The sequence below is a fragment of the Natator depressus genome, chromosome 1, assembly GCF_965152275.1.
Source record: "Natator depressus isolate rNatDep1 chromosome 1, rNatDep2.hap1, whole genome shotgun sequence".
NCBI classification, from domain to species: domain Eukaryota; kingdom Metazoa; phylum Chordata; order Testudines; family Cheloniidae; genus Natator; species Natator depressus.
This window is the reverse complement of record NC_134234.1, coordinates 343,802,164-343,821,662: the sequence shown is the minus strand read 5'-3', so window position 1 is coordinate 343,821,662 and position 19,499 is coordinate 343,802,164. Positions and strand designations below refer to the sequence as shown.

The window sequence follows — 19,499 nt, the reverse complement described above, 5'->3', positions numbered from 1 at the left end:
TGCCTTCTGGGATAGCAATCTGTGAAAGCCCTGCTGGGCCTCAGAGTGCCGGCTGGTGGGAAGCCAGGGTTTCTAGCCAGAGGTGGTGTGTGCAGTGTGGCACTGCTGACTTAGAGCTGCCCTCGCCTGCTGGCACCCCCCAGTTGTTAGCTTCAGCAGCTATTTCATCTGTAAAGGGCCAGTGACAGCTTGGGATAATGGGGTCTTTCACATCAAGGCTGCGCGTTCCAATTCAACCCAGATGGATGAGTCGTCTTGAGCATCTGAGGGCAGCTTGATTTTCAGTATGAAACTCAGTGGGAGTTCCCAATGGATGGGTGACAAATCAGCAGCACTCCTTGGTCTCGGCAAATAGACCAAGCTCTATATCCATCCTCCTCGAGGGGGCCTTTCAGGTCAGGAGAGAGTCATGTTGGCTAGGGGGCAGGTTCGGGCATTGCTGCTGCCCACGTGGCTAGAGAAGCTCATCCCAGGACTGTTGTTCACCAACACTCAATTAAAGACCATAAAAGCTTTGCTTAGTGCCTTCAGTGCAACTTTCAGCCTCTGGGCTCGGTCGCAGCCGTGGAGTTACTCTGTATTTCCAGCAGTAAACTGGGCCCTGTGGCACTCGGGAGTCCAGAGGGTCTCTCTAGGTGGTGAGCTCTTTGGGGCAGGTGGGAGCCTCTCTTCGTAGCCATAAATCGCTTTGCTCTGGAAATCCTGACTCTGCTTTCTGTCCCCCGCCAGGAATGTCTTTTTATTTAGAAGACAGGAAATAACAAACCCAAGAATGTCCCACAATCAGCAGACTTCATTGTGGCCGAGGGCTTTCACTCACTCTAGTGCGCATCGTCAAACCCGAAGAGACGCGCCCCCGCCAGAACAAGCCAGTGACGTTACTGGGTGTGAGTGGGAGGGCAACTCAACCTGACTAAAGATGGCTGCAGCCGGACCTACGGCATCGTGGGGGGGACGCTGCTTTCCTGATGGACTCGCTTTAAAAAAAACAAAAAAATAAAAAAAAACAAACAAAAAAAGAGAGAAATGAAACAAGAATGGAAAAAAAAATTGCCTGGTAGCAAAAAAAAAAAAAAAAAAAAAAAACCACCAAACAAAGTAGAAAACTTTCTGTGAAATGAAAAATAAAATAAAATTTACTTAAGGAAACCGTGGGGATTAAAAATACACACCTAGCAAAACCCCTTGTCTGCACTGGGAGGGGGGAAGGCACCCAGGTTTTTAGCCCACTTCCGGAACTCCCCGAGCTCCCTCCACTCCCCCCTCGCCCCCTCTAAAAGAGCAATCCGGAGGAGTGGGTTCCCCTGCGCAGCACCGTGGGGATCCCGCTGGTCGCCCCTGTGGAGCACACTTCCAGAGCTCTGGAAGTTTAAACTTACCGCACCCTGCCCTCCTTACGCACCCCCCTCGCTAAATCTGATGCCATCGATCTGTCGGCCTCCGGGAGGAGAATCCGCCTGCGATAGACTGTTATATATTATATATATTTTTCTTTTTTTAGTTTTTTTTTTTTTTTTTCAATTTGGTTTTCTTTGGGTTTTTTACTGTGAGGGGGAGAGAGGAGAAGGGCTCTCGAGGTCGCAGTGACGGGGCTGACTATTTTACTCAACAGATTTGGAAACGACTCCCTGGGGAATCTTACATTGACAAGACCTGAGACCCTGTGCAGGCGTTAGAATTGAGCGCATGCTGTTCCGTCTGGTGTTGTAGCCATCTCGAGAACAAGACAAACAAAAAAAACAAAAAAATAAATTAAAAAATTAAAATGTCGGTTTTGTGCCTCGTGTCTCTGGCTGTTGAACCAGTCTGGACGCCTCCGGCGAGGAGCGGGACTGGCCCCGGCTCCGAAATCCCGGTAACCGTAGGATCTGTCCGCGTGCTTCAACGGGCAGCAAGACCCCGTTACCCTTAAAGGGTAGTACCAGCGAAGGCGGATTGTAGTAACTGGGGGGAAGGGACTGTGCCAAGTGATGTGATATTTAATTTTCTGTGCTTTAGTCACAAGACTCAATCCCAGCTTAACCCTCTTCTCCAACCACCTTGGCTCCTGCTACTCGAGGAAGAGAATTCGCTTCTCCCTTGCACGCTGATTGGCACAGTAGCATTCGCTAACCTGGCTGCATTGCTGTGATCTCGCTGTAATCCTAGGTAGTACCTTTGAAATTACCCTACAGCCTCCCTACTTCGCACTAATGCAGGCCAGGTCTGGTGGGAATTGCTGGATTTTATGACTTAATAAGTAAATGACCAAAGAGGATCAGAGTCAAGGTGCTTTTTTTTTTTTTTTTTTATTGCACCGCAGCGAGCTTCTGAGCAGGGTGACTGAGCGTGACCGCCATTTCGTTGCCTTCTGGTGTCCGTTGTGTAAAAGCAGCGCGCCTTCAAGGCCCCCGCGCTGTACCATCCGGCTAGTCAAAGCGAGCCGCGGTGCGAGACTCATAAGCACCAGGTGAGCTTCCCGTGCTGCGTATTGGTGAGCAAGGTTCTCTCCTGCAGCCAGAGATCTAGTTAACAATACAGCAGCCTGGAACTGCTCAAAGGAGCCTGGTAAAGGTTTATATGCTAGGCCATCGTGGCTGAATGAGCCACAATTAAATACTACCCAAGCAGCAAATCTATTGCTCTTCTCCTTGACACTTGCCTGCAGGGCCATATGGCTGGAACTGCCCTGCCCTGCCCAGGGCTAAAAGGCAGTGAACGTGCCTGGCTTAGGGCTTTCATCTTTTGGAATCGTAGGGTCTGTGCTCGGAGGTGCTGGTGAGTAGTTCCCTCAGCTGGCCAGCACAGGGCCCACGTGCACTGAGCATCGGGTGTTTGGCAGCACCAGCTGCTGTTCATTTGCCACTGACTTTGCTAGGCTCAGGCTTTGTAGCATTTAATTTCAGAAAGGGGAACGACACAAAAATGAGGTTAAACAGAAATTAAAAGGTCCAGCGCCGAAAGTGAAATCCCTGCAAGCTGCGTGGAAATTTGAAAGGCACCGTAATAGAGGCTCAATTTAAATGTTTTCCCCAAATTGAAAAACAGTGAGAGAACCACGGAAGAGCCACCATGGCTAAACAACAAAGTAAAAGAAGCAGTGAGAGGCAAAAGGCGTCCTTTAAAAAGTGGAAGTTAAATCCTAGTAAGGAAAATAGGAGCATAAACTCTGGCAAGTGAAGGGTAAAAATAGAATTAGGAAGGCCAAAAAAGAATTTGAAGAACAGCTAGCCAAAGACTCCAAAAGTAATAGCAAAAATTTTTAAGTCTATCAGAAGCAGGAAGCCTACAAACCAACGGGGGGAGGGGGGGTTGTCACTGGCTGATCAAGATGCTAAAGGAGCACTCAAGGATGATAAGGCCATTGCAGAGAAACTAAATGAATTCTCTGCATTGGTCTTCAGGGCTGAGGATGTGAGGGAGATTCCCAAACCTCAGCCATTCTTTTTAGGTGACAGATGTGAGGAACTGTCCCAGACTGAGGTGTCAATAGAGGAGGTTTTGGAACAAATTGATAAACTAAACAGTAAAGTTACCAGGACCAGATGGTATCACCCAAGAGTTCTGAAGGAACTCAAATGTGACATTGCAGAACAACTAACTGTCGCCTGTAACGATCATTTAAATCGGCTTCTGCACCAGATGACTGGAGGATAGCTAATGTGAGGCCAATTTTTAAAAAAGGGCAGTCAAAAAAAAAAAAAGCCAACAGAATCATCAAGAAAGGGATAGATAAGACAGAAAATAGCACGTTGCCTCTCTCTAAATCCATGGTTCACCCACAGCTTGAATCCTGCATGCAGATGCGGTCTCCCCATCTCTAAAAAGATATATTGGAATTGGAAAAAGTTCAGAAAAGGGCAACAAAAATGACTAGGGGCATGGAACGGCTTCCGTATGAGGAGGGATTAATAAGACTGGGACTTTTCAGCTTGGTAAAGAGACGACTCAGCGGAGATATGATTGAGGTCTATAAAATCATGACTGGTGTGGAGAAAGTAAATAAGGGAGTGTTATTTACTCCTCAAACACAAGAACCAGGGGTCACCAAATGAAGTTAATAGGCAGCAGGTTTAAATCAAACAAGGAAGTATTTCTTCACACAACACAGTCAACCTGTGGAACTCCTTGCCAGAGGATGTTGTGAAGACCAAAACTATAATGGGGTTCAAAAAAGAACTAGATAAATTCATGGAGGATAGGGCCATCAGTGGCTATTAGCCAGGATGGACAGGGATGGTGTCACTAGCCTCTGTTTGCCAGGAGCTGGGAATGGGCGACAGGGGATGGATCACTTGCGGATTCTCTGTTCTGTTCATTCCCTCTGGGGCACCTGGCATTGGCCACTGTTGGAAGACAGGATACTGGGATAGATGGACCTTTGGTCTGACCCAGTATGGCCGTTGTTATGTTTGCCCATGTCCCTGCCCTCCATCAGCCAAGGAAAGGTAACCAGACCCTCTGCACTTACACCTGCCTTGACCAAGTCTCTAGGTGGTGGTATAAGGGGGGGTAATTGTTGCAGAGCACAGGACCAGGGTACATAAATGGCCGACACTCTGTCTCCTGGCACCTGATGGCCTGGGCCTTCCCCCCTGCAAGGTGAGAGCTAAAGGGTTGGAGAACAAAGGAATCCGGTGACCTCCTGGCCCAGAACAGGGACAAAGCCCAGAGGAGGAGGGGCTGGAGGGGGAGTCAGTTTGGGGCTGGCTGGGGACGAGGAGTGAAGTGCAGACGTGGTTGTCTGGCTCACTGCCCCCCCAAATGGACCCGGCTGAGGGGGTCCTGTTCTCTGCACCTACAAGCTCTGTTAGACCACGTTCCTGTCGTCAAATAAAACTTCTGTGTTACTGGCTGGCTGAGAGTCCCGTCTGACTGCGGAGTTGGGGGGCAGGACCCTCTGGCCCCCCCAGGACCCCGCCTGGGGGACTCGCTGTGGGAAGCACACAGAGGGCAGAGGAGGCTGAATGCTCCGAGGTCAGACCCAGGAAGGTGGAAGCCGGGTGAGCTGTGTGTCCTGCAGACAGGCTGCTCCCGGAGAGGAGGCTCCCCCAGAGTCCTGCCTGGCTTCGTCGGGAGCAGTCCCAGAGCATCGTCCGGGGACGCCGGGACAGTCCGACCCAGGTTTGTGTACCAGGCACCCTGCTGTCTAGCTGCCAACACAGGCACGGGCTGGCTGGGCGGCCCATGTCCTGCTCCGCTGGGGGTTTGGTACGCAGGGACACGTGCTTTGCACGATGCTCTACCCTGAGGCAAACGGCTTAAAACGTCTCCACAGGCGCTCGGCCGCAGCCAGAGCAGTCGGGGTCTGCGGAAACCCCGCCGAGCCCAGCGTCCAAGCAGGGGCCTGTCTCAAAGGAAGGGCTGTTGCTTGGCCTCTGTAAAACTGACCAGGCCAAAGCTGCGGGGAAGGGAACGTAGACACAGCCGTGCCTGCTGGGGCTTTTTCAGCCCCACTTGTTCAGTCAGGCAGCCGGTGCCGCAGCCGTGACGAACTCGGGGGAAGCGCCCCGCTGCTGTGGAGGTTACAGCCCAGCAGTTACAAACGGTAAAGACGGGGCTAACCTGCCCGGCAGCTGCCAAGTCATTAAGGCTTCAGGCTCCCGGCTGCAACTAACCCGGCTTCGGCTCCCTGGTGGCCTGGCTAGGCTGGGGAGCAGCAGGGCCCTGCCCCCAGCCACCGTGCTGGAGCCCAAACCGGGGCGCTTTGGTCAGTTTCCGACGTGCACACGGCTGCAGGCGCTCGGCCGGGCCTGCACACGCGCCCTGGGTGCTGAGGCAGGCAGAGAATCCGCGGGTCAAAGGCTGCCTGTGGTCCCGGCCGGCCAAGCCCCGGGCTTGCTACGCTCTAGCTCCTCTCCCCCGGGGGGGGCGCGTTTTGGTGAGCGCAGGAGCTCTGGGCTGGGGGGCTCAGCGTGTGCTTTTCCCTACGCTGAACGCTCATCGGGCCGGCTCCCTTCCTGTCCTCTCCCCCGGCCCCTCTCAGAAGAAGCCTCACACACACGCGCACGCAGGCAAGTGGTTGCTTTTATTAACAGCTGAGCACGTCCCCTGCCGCATCTCTGTGCCAGGCCAGCTCCCAGGGCCGTGCCGCCAGCTCCTGCACACTGTGAATGCAGCATCGCCTCTGGCTCAGCCACGCCCGCGGGCTGGATCAGGCCCAACGGCTGGGCCTGTCCTTTCAGCAGGCCCCAGCCCCTGCTGCCCACCCCCCAGGCAGAGTTCCCATAAATGCCTAGGGCTGTGGGTCTAACCCAGTCTCTTTCCTCCATGGCAGGCATTGCCTGGCCCTGCAGTGCTCCGGCAAGGTGGGGCCTGGCCCGCAGCCTAGCGTATTCCCAGCAGGCGATGGTGTGGGCCGGCCTCCACCCATCCCAGGCAGGAAGGGCCCCCTCCCCCCGGCCCCTTTGGGGTCCACAGCTGGTAGCTGGGAGGTTGGCGGCAGCCTGCGCTGGCGGAGTGGAGATCAGTTTGCCTCGTCTCCCCCTCCTCGGGGCTGGCGTGCACGGCCAGGCTCACACGGGCGCCCGTCAGGAGGGAGGGGAAGCGGGCGAGTGTCTGCGACGTGCCCACGTCCTCACTGCTGCATGCTGCTGGCCTGCATTGCCCAAGGGCCCGGGCCTGGCTCCAGGTTCGAGGCCGGGGGGGCCTGCAGGCTCTGCTGGTTTTGCCAGAGCTGATGCAGCTCCTTGAACTGCTCCACCATCTTGTCTTTCAGGTCCGGATGGGAGATCTGCAGGCGGATGCTGTCTGCCGACCAGGAGAGCTCCCCAGAGAACATCTCCAGCAGGATGCGGGCGGCCACTGGCACGACCTGGGTGGCAGACAAACAGCAGGCCGTAGCTAGCCCACTCCCCTCTGCAGCCTGCTCACCCCTGCCCCTTCCCAGCCTCAACCCCTTGTCTGCCCCCCACTTCCTGGAAGGATCCGGGGCTGAGTCACCCAGTCCCCGCTCGGGAGTCCCTGCTACAGCCCTGCTCCGAGCACGTTCCCTTCTCTCCGCCTGAACCCCGCCGGGTAACAGCCTCCTCTTGCTGCTGCGTCTCCACCCCTCCCAGCAGGCCAGGGCTGCGATTAGAGCGTAAGCTGCACGGGGCAGTGTGAAAATCTCCGAGCTTGGCCCAGGGAGGGGAGGGGCGGAGCAGTTGGCATGACCAGGGGCCTGCTGAATGAGGGAGCAGCAAGGAATTGGTGACCAAGTGTACCGTCCAAGTACTGATCAGTCACCCCACTCCCAGCCCGAGATGCTCTGGTGACCCCCTGCTCGGGAAGGGTATCGCACACATGCCTGGCCCTCAGCTCCCCCTTCGCAAGCTGCAGGCGTCCCCCAGTCCCAACCACTCGGCCTTCTCTGGGCTGTTGCTGGGGGCCCATGTGGGTCTGCGGGCGCGTCCTCATTCTAGCCTTGGCCTGTGTGCATGGAGTTCAGTGCAGTCCAGGGGCCCGGGGCGCTGGGCCATCAGGCACCCCAGCTTGGAAGGGCCACGGTTCCATGGCTGGCGTGTCCTGCTGCAGGCTGGGAAGGAGCAAGGGTAGAGATGGGCCAAGCGGGGAGAGGGTGGAGGGTCCTTAACAGAGCCAAACCAGCAGACAGGACCCCAGCTGGGCCCTAGGCCTCGCTCCCAGGGGCGAGAGCGGGTGGGGGACCCCTTACCTGGACAGTGATAAGTTTCTTCTCCTTCGGCTTCTGGTCCGGCCACTCCTCTCCGAAGCAGAGGAAGATTTCGAAGGGGGGCGGCATGCTGGTCTGCCCCTTCTGGAACAGGATGAGCCCTAGGGAGCCCCACAGCAGACACGGCATGAGGGGTGGGGCCCCCGTGGCATTTCCAATCCCCTCCCCCGCCCAGCATCTAGCAATGCCCCCCCGCCCTCCAGCCGCGTGGGAGGGGCCAGGGCCAGAGGAGAGGGGGGCCAGGGGAATGGCAGCCAGGAAAGCTGGGGGCAGAGAAGCCACGTGGGGAGGCCAGGGCCGGGGCGCCAGGATGCGGAGGGCAGGGCTGGCCCCCAGCCCCTCCGCTCACCGTTGAGGAAGCTCTCCAGGCTGAAGAGTTTGATCTTCCTCTCGCGCTCGATGGGGTTGGGGCCGGCCCGCTCGCCGGCGCAGGGCCCCGTCCAGAAGACCTTGCACTGACACAGCCGGACGGCGTAGATGTCTTGGCCCTGCAGCTCCAGGATGAGGCCCCGGTCCATGACGTCCAGCAGCTGGTGGGTGTAGAAGCGCTGCTTCTCGTGGGGGATGTGCTCGGTGCTCGGGAAGCGCACCTGCTCCAGCGTCACGGGCCCGAAGAGCTCCACCTGCTCGTGCGTGGGCTCCAGGCTGCTGTGGAACAGCCGGCACCCGTGGGGGTTGCTGATGGTCAGGGAGCTGGCCTGCCGGCCGCGGTAGTGGAACTTGATCTCCAGGTCGGTCACTGGCCGCGGGGAGAGCGAGACAAGCCCATTAGCCGGGGAAATCGGTAACCCTGTGCTCCCGTCACGCCGCTGCCGCCCCTCGGGCTCTCCCCCCGGCGTGGGCACGGCGCTAGGTGCTGTCCGGAGGGAACGGCAGGCAGCCCGCGCCCCGGGGAGCCCGCGCCCCAGACTGGAAGGGACAGGGCAAGGAAGCACTGATGGGGAGGGCAGCCCCAGGCAGAGCGGGCAGGCGGGGGGGTCTTACATGGCAGCATGTGCGGGCTGATGAGCAGGTCGGGGATGAACTGTTCCATGGGCTGCAGAGACACGTCCGCGGGGGGCAGGTTCTGCAGGCTGCCCGGCCCCCCCAGCGGCATGCTCCCGGCGGGGTTCTGGGCAGGCAGCTCCCCGGCTGCGAAGGCACCGGCGGTGGGAGGCGGAGGCGCCGACACGTCCGGGTGGAGGAGTTCCTGGGTGCCCAGCGGGGGGAAGGACCCGTTCCCGCAGGCGTTGGGATACTGGACTTCCTGCTTCGGCCACACGTAGGAGGGGAGCGGCTCCACGCCCTGGCTGCTATCTGCAAGACACCCTGGCTCAGGATCCCCTCGTCAGCCCAAGCCAGCTGCTGGCATCGCCAGCCGTGCCCGGCTCCAGCCCACGACACCCGACACCCAACACCCAGGCCCTGGGGGCGGGCCAGCGGGCTGGGACTCCCTCGGCACACGGCTCCTGCTCTCCAGCAACCCTGGTGCAAGGGCCCTCGCCCTAACGGAGAGCAAAGGAGGAAAACAACTGACCCTTCCGGATGGGAGCTAGTCCTTTAGTGCCCCACATGGGAGGGTGGATTGAGGGTAAAAGAGGGGCAGTCCCCAACCTGGAGTGGGATCTTGCTGTGCCAGCCAAGCCCCCGGGGCACTTTGGCAGCTGGGACCGTCTGCTTGGGGGACAGACCCAGCCCGCGTCTGGGGAAGAGAGGGACCACCCTGTGTTTCTCCCCACAGCTTTCAGGCTCCTGTTGGAGTCAGGGCGGGGGCATTGGAGGCTGCTGAGTGCATCACTCTCCTCTGCCCCACCTTCCCTGATCGGCTGCAGGCGGCTCTGGGCACAGAGCAGGGGGAGCCCCTGGGGCTGAGCCGGCAGGACCCCACACCAAGCCACAGCCCCTTCTCCTTCCCCTGTGGAGGCGGGTGTCCGGGCGAAGCAGGGGCGGAGGGGGCAGACTCAGGCAGGAGGACGGCGTAGGGAGAGGGAGGGGCTCAGAGCCCTATGGAATGCAGGGGGGTGCTCAGGGGTGACGAGACTCTGCACCAAGGGGTGCTGGCCCCGGGCGATTGGGCCGCAGTGACCCCGCCAATGGGCCGGGGCAAGGCCGAGAGACACCCTGGCTGGTGTCCCGGCCCACGAGCTGGATGAGGTCGCCCTGCTCCATCACCATCCCCGGCCTCAGGCCACGCCGGCACCGGGCACCAGCCCCACCGCCTGCCGCAGGGCCTGGGCACTGTCCGAGCTTGCAGGGCACCCGAGGGAGGGAGGGGTTTAACCGGGCAGCAGAGTGGTTTTGTCCCCGGGGCTAAGTAGATGGAGGGAGCAGACCAGCCCTGCAAGTCCTGCTAGCCCCGTCCCCAAGTTGCCAGGCACCCCGGCCGGCCCCCCAGCACTCACCCGCTATCGTCAGTGTCGTCATTTTCTGCAGCTGTGAGAGAGACAGGAGGCGCTCGGTTACTGGGGGAGGGTGCCCAAGGGCCTGTGACAGACCCAGGGGAGGGGGCAGAGGAGGGTTGGCAACTTTCAAATCACACAAAACCTAACGCCCCTGCCCCGCCCCCGCTCACTCCATCCCCCCCTCCCTCCGTTGCTTGCTTTCCCCCACCCTCACTCACTTTCACCGGGCTGAGAAAGGGGGTTGGGGTCAGGGTTCCAGCTGGGGGTGCGGGCTCTGGGGTGGGGCCAGGGATGAGGGGTTTGGGGTGCAGAAGAGGGCTCAGGCCTGGGGTAGGGTGTTGGGGTGCAGGAGGGGATGCGGGCTCCGGGAGGGGGCTCAGGGCTGGGGCAGGAGGGGGTGCAGGCTCTCAGAGGGAGTTTGGGTAAGGGAGGAGGTTCAGAGCTGGGGCAGGGGATTGGGGTGTAGGAGGGGGTGCAGGCTCAGGGCAGGGGCAGGGGGTTAAGGTGCAGGAGGGGGTGTGGGGTACGGGCTCCAGCCAAGGGGTGCTGACCTCAGGCAGCTCCCAGAAGCGGCCGGCATGTCCGGCTCCTTGGCAAAAGTGTGGACAGGTGCGTCTGCGCACTGCCCACCCCTGCAGGCGCCGCCCCCACAGCTCCCATTGGCTGTGGTTCCTGGCCCATGGGAGCTGCAAAGCCGGCCCTCAGGGTGGGGGCAGTGCGCGGAGCCTCCCTGGCCGCCCCTGCACCTAGGAGCTGGACATAGCAGCCACTTCTGGGAGCCACATGGAGCCAGGGCTGGCAGGGTGCCTGCCTTAGCCCCGGAGCACCGCCGACCGGACTTTTAACAGCCCCGTCAGCAGTGCTGACCGGAGCTGCCAGGGTCCCTTTTCGACTGAAGGTTCCAGTTGAAAACCAGACGCCTGGCAACACTAGGGCAGTCAGCCCATGCAGCCGAAGGGATTCCCCCAGCCCAGGGGCTCGGCAGCCAGCCCGTGGGCTAGCAGACGCAGCGCTGTTCAGCAGGGTTTTCAGGGGACACTCAATGGCAAGCTCTGGCAGCCTGGGAAGTATGTAATGGCTAGTAGCCTCCTGGCCCTATTGCACCCACACTCACGCGCTGGCCAGCTCCGCCAACCCCCTCACTCACTCACCTCCTCGTCCTCCTCACCCAGGCAGCAAGTGTGATCCTCCCCGGCCAGCGAGTCTGCAATGGAGACACGGGGGCGGTTAGCAAGTCACACGTGAGAGTCATGGGGCCCGCTGGCGGCAGGGGGTGTGTCATGGGGCCTGTTAGTTGGGGGTGAGGCTGGAGTCACAGGACCTGCTAGCTGGGCGGGATCATGGGGCCTGTTTTCTGGGTGCAGTGAGGGTGTCTCGGGTGCGTCACGGAACCTCTTAGCTGGGTTGTGGGGCGTGGGTCATGGGTCCTGTTTTTTAGAGGGCCTGGGGGGTGTCCAGGGGCCTGTTAGCTGAGTTGTGGGAGGTGGGTCAGAGGGTCTGTTTTCAGGGCGGGTTTGCTGGGTGGGCAGTCATGGGAGCTGTTAGCTGGGTGCTGCGAGGGTGTGGGGGTAGAGTTGCCAACTTTCTAGTCACACAAAACCCAACACCCTAGCTCCGCCCCTTCCCTGAGGCCCCACCCCCCACTCATTACATTCCCCCTCCCTCAGTGGCTTGTTCTCCCCCACCCTCACTCACTTTCACTGGGCTGAGGCAGGGGGTTGGGGTGTGGGAGGGGGTGCAGGCTCTAACTGGGGGTGCAGTCTCCAGGGTGGGGCCAGAAATGAGGGGGTCAGGGTGCGGGAAGAGGCTCAGGGCTGGGGCATGGAGTTGGGGAGCAGGAGGGGGTGAGGGCTCCAGCTGGGAGTGCAGGCTCTGGGGTGGGGCTGGGGATGAGGGGTTTGGGGTGCAGGAGGGGGCTCCAGGGTGGGGCCGATGGACTCAGAGTGTGGGAGGGGGCTGCAGGTTGAGGCATGGGGTTGGGGTGCAGGGGGCTGAGGGCTCTTGGGTGGGGCTGGGGATGAGGGCTTTGGGGTATAAGAGGGGCCTCCAGGTTTGGGGGAGGCTCAGGGCAGGGGCTCGGGGCGTGGGCTTACCTCAGGGGGCTCCCGGTCAGCAGCGCTAAGGCAGGCTCCCTGCCTGTCCCAGCTCCATGCTGCACCCTGAAAGCAGCCAGCAGGTCCAGGCCCTAGGTGGGCGGGCCAGGAGGCTCCACGGGCTGCTCTCGTCCGCACGCACCGGCCAATGAGAGTGCAGAGCCGGTGCTCGGGGCGGGGGCAGCGCGCGGAGGCCCGTGGCGACCCCGCCTAGGAGCCGGACCTGCTGGCCGCTTCCGGGGCGCAGCGTGGACCCAGGACAGATAAAGACCAGCCTGCCTTAGCTCTACTACGCCGCCAAGCGGACTTTTAATGGCCCGCTCGGTAGTGCTGACTGGAGCCACCAGGGTCCCTGTTCGACTGGGCACTCCCATCGAAAACCAGATACCTGGTCCCCCTATGTGGGGGGGTCACGTGGGCTGTCAGCCGGGGTTTGGTGGGGAGTCATGGGGCCTGTTAGCTGGGGTGCGGGGTGGGGGGGAGTCACAGGACCTGTTTGCTGGGTGGGGTTAGGGTGTCAGGGATGGGTCACAAGGCCTGCTTGCAGGGTGAGTTTGCTGGATGGGGTGTCATGGGGTCTGGTAGCTGGGTGAGGTGGGGGGGGGGTCACGGGGCCTGGTAGCTGGGTTGCAGGGGCAGTGGATCACGGGGCCTGGTTTTTGGAGGGGGCTGGAGGTGTTGTGGGGCCTGTTTGTGGGGTTTTTGTTGGGTGGAGGCACAGGCAGCCCCCCCAAGCACTGAGGGGCTCACCAGGCAGCCCCTGCCTAGCCTCTGCAGCTCTGAGGTGCGGCCACCGAAAATGGGAAATAGGCCAGAGAAGCCCAGGCGGGTGGGGGGAGGGGTGTTATCCTCCCTGCCCCCCCCTCAGAAAAGAGGACCCCAATCCTCATTTTTCCCAGCAGCCTCCTTTCCAGGCACCCTGCTTGTCCCGCAGTTCCCCTCCTCCCCCAGCCCAGTTTCCCCTTACCATAAGGGCATAAGAACGGCCATACTGGGTCAGACTAAAGGTCCATCTAGCCCAGTATCCTGTCTACCAACAGTGGCCAATGCCAGGTACCCCAGAGGGAATGAACAGAACAGGGAATCATCAAGAGATCCATCCCCTGTCGCCCATTCCCAGCTTCTGGCAAACAGAGGCTAGGGACACCATCCCTGCCCATCCTGGCTACTAGCCATTGATGGATCCATCTTCCATGAACTTATCTAGTTCTTTTTTGAACCCTGTTACGGTCTTGGCCTTCATAATATCCTCTGGCAAGGAGGTCCACAGGTTGACTGTGCCTTGTGTGAAAAAATACTTTCTTTTGTTTGTTTTAAACCTGCTGACTATTAATTTCATTTGGTGACCCCCTAGTACGTGTGTTATGAAATCACAGAATCACAGAATATCAGGGTTGGAAGGGACCTCAGGAGATCATCTAGTCCAACCCCTGCTCAAAGCAGGACCAATCACCATTTTTTGCCCCAGATCAACTAAACAGCCCCCTCAAGGATTGAACTCACAATCCCGGAGACAGAGTAAATAACACTTCCTTATTTACTTTCTCCACACCAGTCATAATTTTATAGACCTCTATCATATCTCCCCTTAGTTGTCCCTGTTCCAAGCTGAAAAGTCCCAGTCTTATTAATCTCTCCTCCTACGGAAGCTGTTCCATTCCCCTAATCGATTTTGTTGCCCTTTTCTGAACCTTTTCCAATTCCAATATACCTTTTTTGAGATGGGGCAACCACATCTGCACGCAGTGTTCAAGAGGTGGGCGAAACATGGATTTATAGAGAGGCAATATGATATTTTCAGTCTTATTATCTATCCTTTTCTTAATGATTCCCAACATTGTGTTCGCTTTTTTGACAGCCACTGCACATTGAGTGGATGTTTTCAGAGAACTAGCCACAGTGACTCCAAGATCTTTATTGAGTGGTAACAGCTAATTTAGACCCCATCATTTTACAGGTATAGTTGGGATTATGTTTTCCAGTGTGCATTACTTTGCATTTATCAACATTAAATTTCATCTGCCATTTTGTTGCCCAGTCACCCAGTTTTGAGAGATCCTTTTGCAGCTCTTCACAGTCTGCCTGGGACTTAACTATCTTGAGTAGTTTTGTATCACCTTCAAATTCTTCCACCTCACTGTTTACCCTTTTCCAGATCATTTATGAATATGTTGAACAGTACTGGCCCCAGAACAGACCCCTGAGGGACACCACTATTTACCTCTCTCCATTCTGAAAACTGACCATTTATTCCTACCCTTCGTTTCCTATCTTTTAACCAGTTACCAATCCACGAGAGAACCTTCCCTCCTATCCCACGACAGCTTACTTTGCTCAAGAGCCTTTGGCAAGGGGCTTTCTGACAGTCTAAGTACACTCTATCCCCTGGATCCCCCTTGCCCGGCCTGCTGATACCTCCGTTGGGCTGGTGGCCCTCGCACACCTCGTAGATCTTGTAGGGCTGCATGGGCGTGTCCTTGGTGCCGTCGTAGATCAGCTTGAACTCGCGGCTCTTGTTGAGGGCACAGCGCAGGTTGGCTTTCCACTTGGCTGGGTCCGGCTCATCTACACCTTCATTGTACTTGCCAGTCTCCTTGGCCCAGGCCTGGGAGGTGGGGATTCATGGGGGAGGCGGGTGGTCACAGACATAGGTCAAGCCCCAGCCCAGCCCCAGTGCTAGGAGCCCAGGAAATCCAAGCTTTCGCCTGTATGGTCAGTTGATTAAAGTTTCATTCCTGAGCTGCCCTCAGCTGAGCGGTGACAAGGGGCAGCCAGGGGGTGGCCCGGGGAGAAGGCAGCTCGGAGATGCTCTCCCGACACAATGTGTAATTCACTGGTGGGCCAGCACCAGGGCCAGAGCCTGTGTCGGCTTCTGCAGTGACACCGGCTGGCATAAAACGCCACGGGCTTCCGGGCCTGGCCGACAGCAGCACATCACCCCTCGGAGCTGCGTCCACAGGGCAGTTCAAAAAGGGGTGCGGACATCACGCCTCCTGCTGCAAGGCTGGTACGATCGGCCCCATTTCACAGGGGGGAAAACAGGCCTTTTCAAAAACACCTCAAGAGGTGGCTAACTGAGCGGCCTCGTGGCTAGTCCCATGCAGCTAGCAGGGTGCATTCTGGGACACCAGGGGGTTATGCCGTCCCATGAGCCTCCCATCCCAAGGGGGCAGAGGGACCCATGGCCTGCCCCAGTGCAGCAGCTCCTGGGAGTCCCAGTTGGGGTCACGTCGCATTGCGCGCATGACCAGCCAACCCCGTTCCTTACATGTCAGCTGGGTGCCATGTGCCCCAAAGGGTACCCCCAGCCCAGCCTGGCATCCCACAGGCCCCCTGGGCGGTCACCTTGAACACGGTGTTCTCGTCGTCCTGTGTGGGGACGTGCCGGGTGGCGTGGCGCCAGGGGATGCAGAAGAGCTTGCGCTCGGGGTTCACCCACTGCAGGCCTGGGTACTGGTTGCTGTTCACTTGGGCGATGAGCCAGGGCTTCAGGCGGATGCGACGGGGATGCGCGTTCATGGCGACTCACAGCCCGCAGGGCCACGCCGGCCACTAGCCTGCAGACTGAGAGAGAGGGAGAGTCTGTTACAGGGCCAGGTACCCAGGGGAGAGGGCAGAGCTAAGGGGGAAGGAATGAGAGGAGGGGGAAGGGCAGGGATAATAGTGGGGGGAGGCAGAGTCCTCCCTTCCCCGTTTTTCACAGACCCCCAGATCTGTCAGGCTGGAAGGGACCTCGAGAGGTCACCAAATCCAGCCCCCTGCGCTGAGGCAGGACCAAGTAACCCTGGACCATCCCTGATGGGGGTTTGTCCAGCCTGGTCTTCTTTCTTTATTCAAGTCAATTTTATTAAATCGTCCTGTGACTAAGGCGAAAATTTGGTCCCCGATATTTTTAGTAAAAGTCACGGACAGGTCACGAGCAATAAACAAAAATTCACGGAAGCCGTGACCTGTCCCTGATTTTTACTAAAAATATCCGTGACAAAATGGGGATCTGTGGGTGCCCACACCACCTGCAACGGGGCAGCTGCACGGCGGCTAGGAGCTCCCACCGCGGACTGCGTGTCGGCACTCCAGGGTCCCCCATTGTCCATGGCTGGGAGCTGCTGGGGCCCCCGCCGCCTGCAGCAGCCAGGAGCTCTGGGGTGCCCCCGCTGCCCATACTCCGGGAGCCCGCGGCGGCCGGGAGCTCGGGGGTTCCCCCACCACCCGTGGCGTCCAGGAGCTGTAGGGTACCCCCACCGCCTGCAGCAAGCTTGGAGCTCCGGGGGCCGCTAGAGGTGATGGGGGTACCTTAAAGCTCCCTGCCCGCGCGGGCAACGGGGGACCCTGCAGCTCCCCACCACTGCGGGCTGAAGTCCCAGAGGTCGCTCCAAGTCATGGATTCCGTGATTTCCGCAACTTCCGTGACTAAATCGTAGCCTTACCTATGACACGTCTGCTGCGAATACAAAAAGACAAACCTACAAATCTAAAGTAACCACATCTATATCCATGTTTCTCAACCTTTTCGATACCATAGACGGGCTTGCTGCCTTCCTAAACTGTGTCAGGGGGATCTCAGGGACGGGCGCCGGTCCACGAACCGGTCGGTGAGAAACACTGATGTATATGATCCATTAAAATGTCAGTCAGAGCCTAATAAAAACTCTCTTCTTCAGCGCAATGCTAAAAGGGCAAAGATTGCCACTGATTTGATTACTGCCAGCGACTGAGAAGAAACTAAAAACATCTTTGGAGATGGTGATCAAAGCTCGTTTCCTACACAAGAGGTAAAATCCCGTGTGCTCTCAGAAGCTGGAAAATTCTAAAATCCAAAAGAGAGTGAGGTAGGTCCTCCAGCACTCCAGATTTACACGGGCAAAGCCGAAGATGTGAAGGAACTTCTCAACAGCTTGAAGGACAGCAGTTTCCATGGTTTGGAATCTTAACTGAGTCTGTGCCTTAAGCAACGGGGATTTGAGAACTCACTCAAATATAGTTCAAAGACATAGGCCATCTTCAAAGGAGAAAACCAAAAGCAAACTTGGAATCATGAGTCATAGCCAGATATTCTTCTTGGGTATGGGCTGTCATGTTCTGTTTGAGGAGCTGATGATATCAATTAAAAGATATTGACAATAAAGTGAGTAGCAGAAAAACCCAACATAGCTGTGATAAATTGGCGAGTGTTATACCATGGAAATAAGGAGCACACAGGTCGTTCCTCCATCTCCTGGAGGCAAAGAAGGGACAATTTATAATCTGGAAGGGGACAGATTTTAAACCAAAAATATAAGAAAAGCAATGCAAGCTCTACTGCTTACAGAAAGAACACCCAGCTTGGCATGTAAAAACGAGGCAGGGGTAGACTTTGGGAGAAATAAAAGTCTCCTCAAAAAATATTTTGAACAATCTCTAAGGCCAAAATTTGTCCCCTTAACCAAATATCAACCCCATAGACGACCTGGAATATTATTTTTGCATTAAAAATTCTTAGTGCCGGGGCAACTCTGTTCCCACCATATGAGCGTGTAAAACAGAGCAGAGCTAAGGGCCTTTTGGTTTAAGTCTTTACGACAAGGGGACCAGTGGTCCGAATGATAGAACTTTATCCCTAACTAAGTAAAAGCAGAGACTTGTTCCACAGGGTGGCCTTCCTAGCTTCCACTCAATTTGCAGAGGGGTTCTTCCCCAAAATCATGACCTTGACCTTATAATTAAGTTACAGTGAGAGTTACCATGAGAGGGAAAACGAGAAAATAACTGGCGGAGTTAGTGATAAAACAACCCCATCATCAGCATACAATGACTCTGGGATAGGTCGACCCTTAATTTGTGGCAGAGAAAAATTATCTTCCATTAAAACATCCACCACTTCATTAATATGTAAATTAAAAAGAGGAGGAGCTAGAAGGCATCCTGGGCATACTCCCCTAGAAACAAGGAAAATGTTGATTTTAGTTCTGACCCTGATAGCCATATTGCCCTGGGCTAGAGACTCCAAACGAGTTGAAAGTCTCAGATTGTAATGTAAATATTAGAAAGGTTCTGTTGGCAAAAGGAATACACATTAATGCACTGGACATAATGAAGAAACATTCAGACTCCTCTGAAGTGGCTGGAAGTGCCTGCAAAATGGTGAATCATGTTTTTGAAGAAAGGTAAGATATATCTAGTAATGTGGGATCATGTGATGTTCTAGGGCAGGTTTTAAGACATATTTAAATAATTGACAGTTAGTTATTTACTTCATGTAGGATGAAAATTTACTGTAGAGCAGAAGTCACGGAGAAGATTCTGATTCAACAAGATTATGAGTCAACAATGTGCCCTTGTTGCCAAGAAGGCCAATGGCATTTTGGGATGTACACGTAGGGGCACTGCCAGCAGATCGAGGGACGTGATCGTTCCCCTCTATTCGACATTGGTGAGGCCTCATCTGGAGTACTGTGTCCAGTTTTGGGCCCCACACTGCAAGAAGGATGTGGAAAAATTGGAAAGCGTCCAGCGGAGGGCAACAAAAATGATTAGGGGACTGGAACACATGACTTATGAGGGGAGGCTGAGGGAACTAGGATTGTTTAGTGTGCGGAAGAGAAGAATGAGGGGGGATTTGATAGCTGCTTTCAACTACCTGAAAGGGTGTTCCAAAGAGGATGGATCTAGACTGTTCTCAGTGGTAGCAGATGACAGAACGAGGAGTAATGGTCTCAAGTTGCAGTGGGGGAGGTTTAGGTTGGATATTAGGAAACACTTTTTTACTGGGAGTGTGGTGAAACACTGGGATGCATTACCTAGGGAGGTGGTGGAATCTCCTTCCTTTGAGGTTTTTAAGGTCAGGCTTGACAAAGCCCTGGCTGGGATGATTTAGTTGGGGATTGGTCCTGCTTTGAGCATCTATTGGACTAGATGACCTCCTGAGGTCCCTTCCAACCCTGATATTCTGTGATTGTTACCCATCCTTCTTAATGTCACCCAAAGTTTGCCTTGATCAATAGAACCAAATGCCATCTTTAGATCTAAGAAAGCAACACACACTGTAGCACCCTTAACCTCCATATATTTATAAATCATATAGGATAAAATAAAGCAATTATCAATTGTGGCCCTACCCGCCCTAAAACTGGACTGCTCCGCCTGTAATAAATTAGCCTTGAAAGCCCCTATTTCAAGTTGAGATATTAAACATCTGGAGTACATTTTCTCTGACACATATAACCAGCTAATAACTCTACATGAAGCAGGATTCTTTCTAGCCCTATTTTAAAAATAGGAACGACAAGACTGGATATCCAGCCAGCCAGACGGAACCCATCCAATATGGTTAATGACGGTAAATAATTTAGCCGAAGACTGGGGAGAACCAATTAAGATTCTCCTGAAAAACTTCCA

At 56.3% G+C, this 19,499-nt stretch overlaps 2 protein-coding genes across 2 annotated transcripts in view; one reads left to right on the top strand and one right to left on the bottom strand.

Moving 5' to 3' along the window:
- The window catches only part of TNPO3 (transportin 3), an 80,571-nt gene extending 79,552 nt beyond the window's left edge, over positions 1-1,019 (top strand). The window contains exon 23 of the mRNA XM_074942762.1: positions 730-1,019. The gene's annotated coding sequence lies outside the window, so the exon portion shown is untranslated. The remainder of the gene's footprint in view (positions 1-729) is intronic.
- A 5,016-nt stretch (positions 1,020-6,035) lies between these two features.
- IRF5 (interferon regulatory factor 5) overlaps positions 6,036-19,499 on the bottom strand; it is a 38,044-nt gene continuing 24,580 nt past the window's right edge. The window contains exons 3-10 of the mRNA XM_074953091.1: positions 15,471-15,689; positions 14,541-14,730; positions 11,184-11,236; positions 10,033-10,063; positions 8,636-8,947; positions 8,001-8,390; positions 7,634-7,752; positions 6,036-6,793 (exon numbers count right to left, since the gene is read on the bottom strand). Coding sequence (XP_074809192.1) covers positions 6,557-6,793; positions 7,634-7,752; positions 8,001-8,390; positions 8,636-8,947; positions 10,033-10,063; positions 11,184-11,236; positions 14,541-14,730; positions 15,471-15,644 — 1,506 coding nt within the window. The 5' untranslated portion in view covers positions 15,645-15,689 and the 3' untranslated portion in view covers positions 6,036-6,556. The remainder of the gene's footprint in view (positions 6,794-7,633; positions 7,753-8,000; positions 8,391-8,635; positions 8,948-10,032; positions 10,064-11,183; positions 11,237-14,540; positions 14,731-15,470; positions 15,690-19,499) is intronic.